Source organism: Carcharhinus amblyrhynchos, chromosome 14 (genome assembly GCF_965287045.1).
Source record: "Carcharhinus amblyrhynchos chromosome 14, sCarAmb.v2.hapA, whole genome shotgun sequence".
In the NCBI taxonomy this organism is placed as follows: domain Eukaryota; kingdom Metazoa; phylum Chordata; class Chondrichthyes; order Carcharhiniformes; family Carcharhinidae; genus Carcharhinus; species Carcharhinus amblyrhynchos.
In genome coordinates, this window is record NC_137337.1 from 19,810,362 (window position 1) to 19,822,617 (window position 12,256).

Consider the following 12,256-nt stretch of genomic DNA (forward strand, 5'->3'; position numbering starts at 1 on the left):
TCTGTGATCTGTTGCGTATAAATATATGTTCTTCACTTTGACTTTATAACATTGGACCTGGATTGGGCTGGGCTTCTGTTACAGGACATGGATCAGAGAAACAATGAAGCAATTGGAAAGTGAGATGACACATATACAGACATGGTTGTACTCTGGAGAATCTTTGACTGAACAGCACTTGAGCAGAATTTTTTCTCGCAATGTGATTGGGAAAATATTTCTGCTGAAGATAGTGCTGAGAATAACTCATGAAAGGATGGAACAGTGGTTAGCACTGCGGCCTCACAGCACCAGAGACCTGGGTTCGATCCCCAGCTTGGGTCACAGTCTGTGTGGAGTCTGCACATTCTCCCTGTCTCTGTGTGGGTTTCCTCCGGGTGCCCCGGTTTCTTCCAAAAGACGTGCTGGTTAGATGCATTGGCCATACTAAATTCTCCCTTAGTGTACCTGAACAGGCGCCAGAGTGTGGTGACTAGGGGGATTTCATAGTAACTTCATCGCAGTGTTAATGTAAGCTTACTTGTGACTAATAAATAAGTAAACTTTAAAAATAGACAGTGACTTGGCCAAGAAGAAAATTGATGACATGAGTGCCACAATTACTATAGACAGAAACTTCTTATTTAATTAGAGATGGAGTTAAAGAGTGAAAGCAAAAGATGGATGGTAGATGTTCCAAAGCCCAAGGCAAATAATTAATGTACCCTCATTTATTCTGACTTTTGTATATTAATGGATGAAATGAGTATGCTAGACTGATACAGTTGCGCTGTGGAGTGATCTGATTGCAGTTATAATTGTTAGCGTATTTCACACAGCACAATTTCATTTTCTTTTGAGATGCCCCTTCAATGGGCCTTGAAGATGAGTTGAGCTGAGGTCTGCTGTAATGACAAAGAAGTTACTTAATAAAATATTGAAAAAAAAGCTACAAGTATTATGACGTTTTGTTTACTGAGGAAAGTTCTAGGCCATTTTAATGTCATAATACGGCCATTTAAAACCACCAGTATGAGTAGTGTGCCAAATTGATAAGATGTTTCAAATTATTGTTCTTAACTTTCGAAGAAGGCTGCCAAATATTTTTTAAATAAAGCAAAGAATAATTAAAGCCTCTGATGAGGCATGTCAGAGCCTTTATTTGGCAGAGAAAACACGCTGTGTAACCCCCCCCACCCCCAAGTCCCAAGAGCATGTTGGAGAACATTTCCAATAAGATGTTGTTTTGTTCTCAAATAAAAACTATTTATTATATATTGTAACGTCAGCAGATGCTGACTCGCACTACAAGGTCCATCTGAGCTAAAAGGAAAAGTCCAAATTCCCACAAATTAACTGTCCCCCTGATCTTAAGCTGAACAGTCCATGAGAACATAAAGTAAGAAAAATACAACTGGAAAGTCACACAAGCTGGAATAAAGGAATTAAATATTGGAATGCCTAGCCAGTTCATTAACATTTTGTAGGAGTATATATACATATTGTTTGGCAAGGGCACTAAGGGTTATAAACTAAAGTGAGCAAATGGGCTTGAGTCTCAGATCAGCCATGACCCTAACTGAATAGGCTTGAGTGGCTGAATGGCCAAGTCTTGTTGCCAAAGGTTGACATTTTTGATAAAGCATCAGAATTGATTAGGACGGAGAAGCCCTTTAATGTTATATAAGAAACATTCAGGACATGATGAGAAGAGAACAGTACATATACTGATGGAAATGGCAGATACTGGGTTTGATAACTAAACAGATTTTGCATTGGTGGAAAGAAGTACGTAGTGTTATACGCTATACAGATTTTAATCTTGGCCAGTGATCAGGTACACAGATCAAGACATTGGAAAGACAGAGGGATGAATCAGACGTATCTGTAAAAATGGAAGGGAAAATTGATTAATTGGAGTAAATTGAATGTAGCCCTGCCCATCATGCAAATCAGCTTTCCATCCCTTAATTCCGACTACATATCCCACTGCCTCAGAAAAGCAGCCAGCATAAATAAAGACCTCATGCACCTTGGATTTACTCTTTTCCACCTTCTTCCATCAGGAAAAATATACAAAAGTCTGAGAAGGCAGGACTGGCTGCTTAGCATTCCAGGATTTAGATACTTCAGGTGAGATGGAGATGGTGAGAAAAGAGTTGAGGAGAATTAGGGAGAATGTCACAGCTATACAGAGGGACGACACCTTGGGGATCATGCGGTGAGGCAATATGGGTAGAACTCAGGAACAGGAGTGGTGCAATCACACTGTTGAGGTTATATTTATAGCCCTCCCAACAACCAACATGGAGGAACTGGTATGTCCGCAGATTATGGGAAGATGTAAAAACAACAGGGTTTATATGATGGGTGATTTTAACTTCTCCAACATAGATTGGGATTCATTTAGTGCCAGGGGCTTGGGTAGGGCAGAGTCTGTCCAGTGTGTCTAAGAGTGCTTCTTGTGGCAATAGGTAGATAGTCCAACTCAGAAAAGGGCTGTCTTAGATCTTGTTCTGGGAAATGAGCCCAGACTGGTCGTTGATGTCACAGTGGAGGACCATTTTGGGAACAGTGATCACAATTCTATAAGTTCCAAGGTACTTGTAGAAAAGGATAGAAGTAGTGCCAGAGTGAAAGTGCTAAACTGGGGGAAGGCTATCTACGACAGTATTAGGCAGAAGTTAGGGAATGTAGACTGGGTAGTTGGAAGGCAGTGGCTGTTTGAGGGTAAATCCACATCCAATATGTGGGAGTCTTTTAAAAGTCAGCTGTTAACAATTCAGGACAAGTATGTCCCTGTAAAAATGAAGAATAAAGATGGCAAGATTTGGGAACCCTGGATGACAAGAGAGATTGTGAGTTTAGTGAAAAAGAAGAAGGAGGCACACAAATTTCAGGAAATTGAAAATGGATAGGCTCTTGAGGAATACAAATATAACCACAAAGAGTTAAACATGGCCTTAGAATGGCAAAAAGGAACCATGAAATGTCCTTGGCAGGCAGAATTAAGGAGAATCTCAAGGCTTTTTATGCATATATAATGAGGAAGAGGGTCGGTCCATTCAAGGACAGTGGAGGGAATTTGTGTGTGGAGCTGGATGAGGAGAGTGAGGCCCTTAACGCATACCTTGAATCAGTATTCACAAAGGAGAAGGATGTGGTGGATGGTGAGTGCAGAAAGGAGGACGCTGACATTCTAGGACATGTTGAGATAAAACAGGAAGAGGTATTGGAGGTTTTGAAAAACATTAAGTTGGACAAGTCCCCAGGGCCAGATTGGGTCTATCTCAGAATGCTGAGAGAGGTGAGGGAAGAAATTGCTGAGGCTTTGGCCAAATCTTTATATCCTTTTTAGCCATAGGCGAGGTACCAGAGGATTGGAGAGTAGCTAACGTTGTTCTTCTGTTTAAGAAGGGCAGAAGAGACAATCTGGGAAATTACAGCCTATGAGCCTTATATCAGTGGTGGGAAAATTATTGGACAAGATTCTTAGGGACAGGAGATACTTGCATCTGGAAGAGAATAGGCTTATTAGCAGAAGGCAGCATGATTTTGTGAACATAAGAACATAAGAAATAGGAGCAGGAGTAGGCCAACTAGCCCTTCAAGCCTGCCCCGCCATTCAATAAGATCATGGCTGATCTGTTGTGGCTCAGTTCCACATTCCCGCCCTCTCCCCATAACCCTTAATCCCCTCTCTTATCAAAAACCCATCAACCTGCGTCTTAAAAATATTTAGCGAGGCAGCCTCCACCACTTCAACAGGCAGAGAATTCCAGAGATTCACCACCCTTTGAGTAAAGAAGTTCCTCCTCAACTCCGTTCTAAACCGCCCCCCACCTTTATCTTGAGGCTGTGCCCCCTAGTCCTACTATCCTTTCTGAGCGGGAAGAGTCTGTCCACCTCTATCCTATCCATCCCATTCATCATCTTATACGTCTCAATGAGATCTCCCCTCATTCTTCTAAACTCTAACGAGTACAAGCCTAGTTTATTCAGCCTCTCCTCATAGCTCAACCCTCTCAACTCCGGCATCAGCCTAGTAAACCTCCTCTGCACTCCCTCCAAGGCCAAAATATCCTTGCGTAAGTACGGCGCCCAAAACTGCACACAGTACTCCAGCTGCGGCCTTACCAATGCCCTATACAGCCGCAGCAAGACCTCCCTACTTTTATATTCAATCCCCCTCGCGATGAAGGCCAGCATCCCATTCGCCTTCCTGACCACCAGCTGCACCTGCAAGCTGGGTTTTTGCGACTCATGCACAAGGACCCCGAGGTCCCTCTGCACCGTCGCCTGCTGCAGTTTTTCTCCACGTAAGTAATAATCCTTCCTACCATTATTCCTACCAAAGTGGACCACCTCGCACTTGCCAACATTAAATTCCCTTTGCCATTTCCTGGCCCATTCGCCCAGCCTATCTAGATCCTTCTGTAGACTCTCACCGCCCTCCGCACAATTTGCCTTTCCACCAATTTTGGTGTCATCAGCAAATTTCGACACCCTACACTCGGTTCCCTCCTCCAGATCATCTATATAAATGGTAAATAGCTGAGGCCCCAGCACCGACCCCTGGGGCACTCCACTAGTCACCATCCGCCAATCCGAATAGCACCCATTGACCCCCACTCTCTGCCTCCTATTTGACAACCAGTCCTCTATCCACGCTAACACCCTACCCCCAACTCCATGCCCCCTGACCTTCTGCAAAAAGAGGTCAAGTCTTACAAATTTGATTGAATTATTTAAGGCAGTGATGTGAAAGATTGACAAGGGCAGGGCAGGGCAGTGGATGTTGTATACATGGACTTTAGTAAAGCCTGCGATAAGGTTCTTCATGGCAGGCTGATACAGAAGGTGAAGTCATATGGGATCCGAGGTGAGCTGGTAAAATGGGTACAAAACTGGCTTGGGCAAAAAAAGCAGATGGTAGCAGTGAAAGGGTGCTTTTCTAAACAGAACCTTTGACAAGAGGTGTTCCACAAAGATCAGTGCTGAGGCCTCCGTTGTTTGCAATATATATAAATGATTTGGAGGAAAAAGTAGGTTGTCTGATTAGTGAATTTGTAGATGATACAAAAATTGGTGGAGTAGCAGATAGTGAGGAGGATTGTCAGAGGATACAGCAGGATATAAATCGGCTGGAGACTTGGGCTGAAAGATGGCAGATGGAATTTAACCCAGACAAATGTGAGGTGATGTGATTTGGAAGGTCAATTGCAGAAGGAAAGTATACAGTAAATGATAGACGCCTTAGAATATTAGCATCCAGAGAGCTCTAGGTGTGCAGATCCACTCAGGTGGACAAGGTGGTCAAGAAGGCATAGGGCATGCTGGCCTTCATCGGTTGGGGTGTTGAGTATAGGAATTGGAAAATCATGTTGCAGCTGTGAAAGACTTTGGTTAGGCTACATTTGGAGTATTGTGTACAATTCTGGTTGCCACACTACCAGAAGAATGTTGATGCACTGGAAAGGATGCAGAAGAGATTTATCAGGATGTTGCCTGGTTTGGAGGATATGTATTATGAAGAAAGTTGCACAATCTTGGATTGTTTTTAGTAGAGTATCAGAGGATGAGGGGGGACTTGATTGAGGTTTACAAGATTATGACAGGCTTGGATAGAGTGGATAGTCATCTTTTTCCCAGGGCCGAAGGATCAATTACTCAGGGGCATAGGTTGAAAGTGAGAGGGGGAAAGTTTAAAAGAGATGTAAGGAGCATGTTTTTCACATGACGGGTGGTAAATGCCTCTAACGCGCTGCCAGAAGAGGTGGTGGAAGGACATTCAAGAGACATCTGAATAGATACATGATTAGGCAGGGAATAGAGGGATATGGACCACATAGAGGTAAGAAAATATTAGATTAGAGAGTCAACTGTATTGGTACAGACTTGGTAGGTCAAAGAGCCTGTCCCTGTGCTGTACTGTTCTTTGTTCTAGAACATGTACCAAGCGATTCAAGAACAGCTTCCTGCTGCCATCAGATCTTTGAATGGATCGATCATATACTGAGTGATCTTTCCCGTCACCCTATCTGTAATTGCAACATTATGTTCTGCAACGTCTCCTTCCCTTCTCCTCTATGTAATCTATGAATAGTATGTTTTGTCTGTGTAGCATGCAAGAAACAATACTTTTCATTGTTTCCCAATACATCTGACAAAATAAATCAAATCAAATTAACAATGGAAGAAGTAAATAAGAAAATATGGATTAGAGCTAAAGTCTGAAATGTTCAAAATCATCATTAGGCACAAAATAATTTGTAAGAAAAGTAGATACTGATCCTGAAGTTTGATTGAAGTGTTTCTTGACTTTTTTTAAATAGCTTATCCTGGAACCATAGACTGTCGGACACTAGCAGAGGAAACTGCTTTATTCTTAGCAACCTGCAAAGGGCACTTGGAGTGCATGACTTGTTTACTGGAAGCTGGAGCAGAATGTGATATCACTAGTAAGGCGAAGGAAACTGCGCTTTACAAAGGTAAAATAAATGTGGTCAAGTGTAACTACTTGATCTCAGTTAACTTATTGTGTCAAATAAATATGTCCCTCTGTACAAATTGCAACTGCCAGCATGGTAATTCTTGAGAATTTGCTGGGAATGTACGTAACAAAATTGCACACTCCAATCGGACAATTTCCCAGCCTAAAATGACCACCTTGCAATTTTACAACATGTACCACAGGGGCAGATTGGTAGAATTTCTATGCATAAACTACACAAGTACGCAATCCGATTCTGAACCACTGGGAAAAACAATCCTAATTTCCTGAGCATGTGCTTTCAATTTAAAGTTATTTCTTTTATCAGCCAGTGAACACAAAAATGTGGAAGCTGTTAAACTTCTGATAAAGTATAAAGCCGACGTGAATCACCGCTGCAGTCGTGGGTGGACTGCCCTTCATGAGGCTGTAGTACGAAATGATCTGGACATCACTGAAGCCCTATTCAAGGCTGGTGCCAAGATTGAGGCATCGAATATTTATGGACTCACTCCATTATTTGTCGCAGCACAAAGTGGACAACTAGAAGCTTTGCGTTTTCTCACAAAGTGTGGTAAGTTTGGTTCTTTCTTAATGGTAAGTTATGAAGAAATTGTCAGTTAAGTTTATTTATTCATTATTATTGTCACAAGAAGGCTTATGTTAACACTGCAATGAAGTGACTGTGAAAATCCCCCAGTCGCCACGTTCCAGCGCCTGTTTGGGCACTCTGAGGGAGAATTTAACATGGCCAATGCATCTAACCAGCATGCCTTTCGGATTGGGGGAGGAAACTGGAGCACCCGAAGGAAACCCACGCAGCAGCAAGGAGAATGCTCAGACTCCGCACAGACAGTGAAGCAAGACGGGAATTGAACCCAGGTCCCCGGCACTGTGAAGCAGCTGTGCTAACCATTGTGCCATCATGCCACTCCCCTTTTTATGAAAGACATTTGATTACAAGGGGTTTTGACAAAGTAGTTAAGGAGAATCTGTTAGATGGTGGTAGATGTACCAGTTACCAAAGGATGCTGACATGAGTTCATTGGCATAAAAACCAAATGAGAAGACGTTTCTTGCGCAATGATTTGTTATGATCTGGAATACACTGTCTGAAAGGGTGGTGGAGACCAGTTCAATTGTAAATTCCAAAAATGAATTGAATATATCCTTAAACTCTAAAATTAGCTTTGTGCAAAAAGTAGTGAGTTGGACTAATTTGACAGCTCTTACAAGTAACCAGTACAGGTATGATAGGTCAAGTGGCCTTTGTCTGCACTGTGCCATAATGTGATTCAATAATTTGAAATGGATGGTCCAAACTGTGCAATAGCTTACCTGGTTTACTGGGTTGTTGGAAGCATTGTATAGTGAACACATGAGTGAGACAAGTTTCAGTCCCTTTTGAAAATGTAACAGAGTGGCTGCTGGTGATCCCCATCCTTGATTATGCTGGAGTATTGGGACTTGAATATCATCAGCATGCACTTGCATCAGAATGGACACTTGCAACATCAACAGAGCAACCCTCAAAGTGGAGAATGGCATCAGATGACCACTTGCATTGGAGTGGGAGTGAGGTCCTCTTCACTGTGTCCCCTTCCTTCCTACCCCAACTCCTCAGAAATGTTTCTCTGATTGTCGTTGGAAGATGCCACAAAACTGTAAATTGGGGGATCTCCTAGGCAATGATGGTGTCTCGGAGATCCTGGTGGGTACCACTTTTACCCCAGCTGATCTGGATAGAGTTTTCTTTCTGCTATCTATGACAACGGGCAGTAGGGGGAACAATATTAAGGAAATTAACAGCATAGAACATGACAAATCTCAGCAATCTGACATTCCATGCTAGGCTTGTCCAACTTTTTCGTATGAGGGGCCACATTTCAATATTTTGAAAAGATAAATTTTGAAAAAATAAGGTTTGGCGCAACATTAAACATGATTTCCAATAAAATGTCAAGATATTTGAACAAAAAAACAGCTTCCTGGGCAAATAGCAATGTCAAATCAATAAATTGATAATTTAAAATACTGAATAATTGATAAAGATCTCCATTGGCGTATGAGTGGATCAAATTTTTTCCAGCTCAGTCTCAGGATACTTATTCCCTTGCCCTCACCCGTTGAGAGTGTTGGTGTGTGAGGGTGAGTGTGAACCCCAAGACTAGTTGTGAGCCAGACCTTCTCTTCTCTTGCTCTCTCTTACACGCCAGCGGCCAGTTTCTCTCCCCTTCTGCTCCCCCACCACCCCCACAAGCAGCCAGTCCTTTTCTCTGACCAGCAATTCGTCTCATCCTTCTGCCCGATAGTCACTTCTCCCCCCCACTGCTTGGTGGCCACTTTCCCCCCACGTTTGATGATCATCCTCCCTGTGCCCTGGCCACCATTTCTGACTCTTCCCCTCCCACACTGAAAACTTCCACACATGCGCACCACTACCTTCACACCATATCTCCAGACCTCAGAGTAAAGAAAGCTGCTTCTCTGATCAGAAACGGTTTTCTTTCAAGTTTGCTACCGATTGGCTCACTAGTGATCCTTGCAACTGCAAATATGGGAGTACGATTTGATTTGTTGCCTGCCGCACAGTCTGTTTTAACCCTGATATGGTGGACAAATAACTACGAGTAGACATCTTGTTAGTACAACCAATATTTATTTAAATCCACACAATCAATAATCACCCACCCGACCAACAATAAGTTATCTTACAGGAAAATACTAGAATTCAAGTACAATACAAGACCTTGACTTAACTTTACGTGACTGGCAAGTACCCAAGCAGATATTGGCCTTTATCTGTGCGCTGGTCTCGGTAGTCATCTGCGTAGTCTGGTCCTTTGGTCTGGTCTGGCACTCTGGCTCTGATCTTCTTTCCTTCCTTCTCAGGTGTGGTGGCTCTATGTTGTTGTAACTCATTTGTGGGGTCAGAGAGAGAAAGCGATTCCTGTTTGTGCAGCACCCTTTATACCCTGTTGGGTTTCACGCCCCTTTTTGGCCATTGCCAATCAATCGATCAGGACTCGATCACCCTGATCGATAAGAGTCCAATCAGGTGCTACCACACCGATCTCTGGGTGTGTCCCCAGCGGCCATGCCTGTAGGTGTTGGAGGCACATAAGTAACATACCTTCCTCCTAAATAGGGATTCACGGTGCCTTTACGTCTGCGACACAACCCAGTGTGACCAGAAAGTCTCTTTCATCCTGGAGATGGCCCATATCCTGTTTATTCACTCAGCAGGGTTGCAGCCTGTTTGCCTGTGTCTTTAAATTGCAGCCTGTTGGTTTAGTTTCTTGCCCAGTTGTCCCAGAATGCTTTACAAAACACCATTTTAGATGGCCTGTTTGGCTACAGATTTATTATTGTCACATGTATTAACATACAGTGAAAAATATTGTTTCTTGCGTGCTATACAGACAAAATATTTCGTTCATAGAGAAGGAAATGAGAGAGTGCAGAATGTAGTGTTACATCATAGCTAGAGTGTAGAGAAAGATCAACTTAATGCAAGGTAGGCCCATTCAAAAGTCTGACAGCAGCAGGAAAGAAGCCGGTACATGACCTCAGACTTTTGTATCACTTTTCCGAAGGAAGAAGGTTGAAGAGAGAGTCTCCGGGCTGTGTGGGGTCCTTAATTATGCTGGCTGCTTTGTCGAAGCAGCAGGAAGTGTAGACAGAGTCAATAGATGGGAGGCTGGTTTGCTTAATAGATTGGGCTACAACATTCATGACCTTTCGTAGTTCCTTGCAGTCTTGGGCAGAGCAGGAACCATACCAAGCTGTGATACAACCAGAAAGAATGCTTTCTATGGTGCATGTGTAAAAGTTGGCGAGAGTCGTAGCTGACATGCCAAATTTCACTTAATGACCATTTGAACACTGGTTCAAGGGTCGGATAGAGGGGCCTGACTTCATTCCCTGCTTCAACTTTTAGGTCCTGTTCCTCCAGTCAACGACATTCCTTAAAATGATCACAGATGCCCTGATGAGTCACCAGCTGATATTTCACTTCACCCATTATAAGGTCCATTATTTGCTCACAGCTGAACCATGGAAATTGACCTTCCTTCAGTGCAGGTTTTCCATGATATGTATAAGTCATGTTCCAGCTATGTCAGTGGATATATCAAGTCAGCTGAGCCTTCTGTACGATGTCCCAGCTGAGGAATGCAAATGTGGGACAATCGTGCACATATTCTTCCAGATGATTTTAAAACAGCAATTTGGCCCAAATGGCTTAAAGTCTGTTTTGAACTCATGACTGATAACTCAGAGTCAATTCGTTAAAGAATAGGCCATTCAAAAGAATGGAGTATTTTGGTTCTTGAAAATGGGTATTTTGAGATAGCTTTTGCTTAACATTATTGAATTGTCTTCTTGAACTTCCAACATGGTTTAAAAGGGTGCCATTTTAAAAGAACAGAATTAAAATTATAAAATAAATGAAACATTTTAAAGGAACAGCTATTATTTATGTTTTTCAAATATATGTACACTCAGATTAGTAAGTTATTTGACAAAATATCTTGTCACATAGAACTTCTCAATACTTCCTGATAACAGCCCGATATTACAGTGTGCAATCTGATCCTCAGGTGCAAGTGTCAATACCCAAGCCAGTGATAATGCCTCAGCGTTGTATGAAGCTTGCAAAAATGAACATGAAGACGTTGTGGAGTTTCTTCTTTCGCAAAATGCCGACGCAAACAAAGGAAGTAAGGATGGCTGGCTGCCCCTTCACATTGCAGCTGCAAAGGGCAATATGGAGTAAGTTGTAAGGACATCCTGAGTTTACAATGTGTTTCTAAAGTTTGCTTATTAGTGTCACAAGTAGGCTTACATTAGCACTACAATGCAGTTATGGTGAAAATCCCCTAGTTGCCACACTCCAGCCCCTGTTCAGGTACGTTGAGGGTAAATTAGCATAACCAGCACATCTTTTGGACTGTGGGAGAAAGCTGGACAAAACCCGCACGGACACAGAGAGGACATGCAGACTCCGCACAGACAGTGACCCAAGCCAGGAACTGAACTGGCGTTCCTGACACTGTGAGGCAGTAGTGTTAACCACTGTGCCACCTTCATTTAAAATGTTGCATAAATTTCAATAACCTGGAGTCTAGGTCTCAGAGTTAAGTTGAATCTTTGCCATTAAAAGGAAAAGCAGCTGAGAACTCTTTGTTGTGGATCTGCTTCAGATACAGTGCAGACTCCTGGGCATGTTCACTAATTTAATAAACTGGGATCATCCATTTAAGAAACTTAAAATGCCTCATTTGACCCTGGAAATTACTGATGTATCGAAGGGAAGTGTTTGTAGAATCCAACAATATGTTAGATCAAGTGTATTTATTGTGTACACATCACTGCCACTACTTGATGCTCCTAACTTGAATTTCCATGAAGATTTTATACACTGATAGAGGGACTAATAAATCAGGATGAGAAGTGTTCATGATTGTTAATTTTCGAGAATGATTTGCATTACAGTACAGACATATTAATTCAAACGATGAATTCTCTTAACAATGGCACAAAGTCCTAGTTTAAAGAAAAGGATGTTAACCAAATTATACACTTACCCACACTATACTGTTGGTTTCTCTCCAGATAAATAGGAAACAGATACCTTATACATTTCAGTGAAACTTAGTGCTACTTAATACTTCCAAGCAATGAAAGGATACCCCAGAAAAAGGGAAACATCAGGATACCGCCATCGGTACAAGTGACAGTCTATATTCAGTGTATACTCAATGTATACTCTTGTATATGGAA

At 42.3% G+C, this 12,256-nt stretch overlaps 1 protein-coding gene across 1 annotated transcript in view; it reads left to right on the top strand.

The window, feature by feature from the left end:
• asb2a.1 (ankyrin repeat and SOCS box containing 2a, tandem duplicate 1) overlaps positions 1-12,256 on the top strand; it is a 47,247-nt gene that overhangs the window by 18,597 nt on the left and 16,394 nt on the right. The window contains exons 5-7 of the mRNA XM_080202356.1: positions 6,315-6,470; positions 6,801-7,046; positions 11,074-11,245. Of these exons, the coding sequence (XP_080058482.1) occupies positions 6,315-6,470; positions 6,801-7,046; positions 11,074-11,245 (574 nt within the window). The remainder of the gene's footprint in view (positions 1-6,314; positions 6,471-6,800; positions 7,047-11,073; positions 11,246-12,256) is intronic.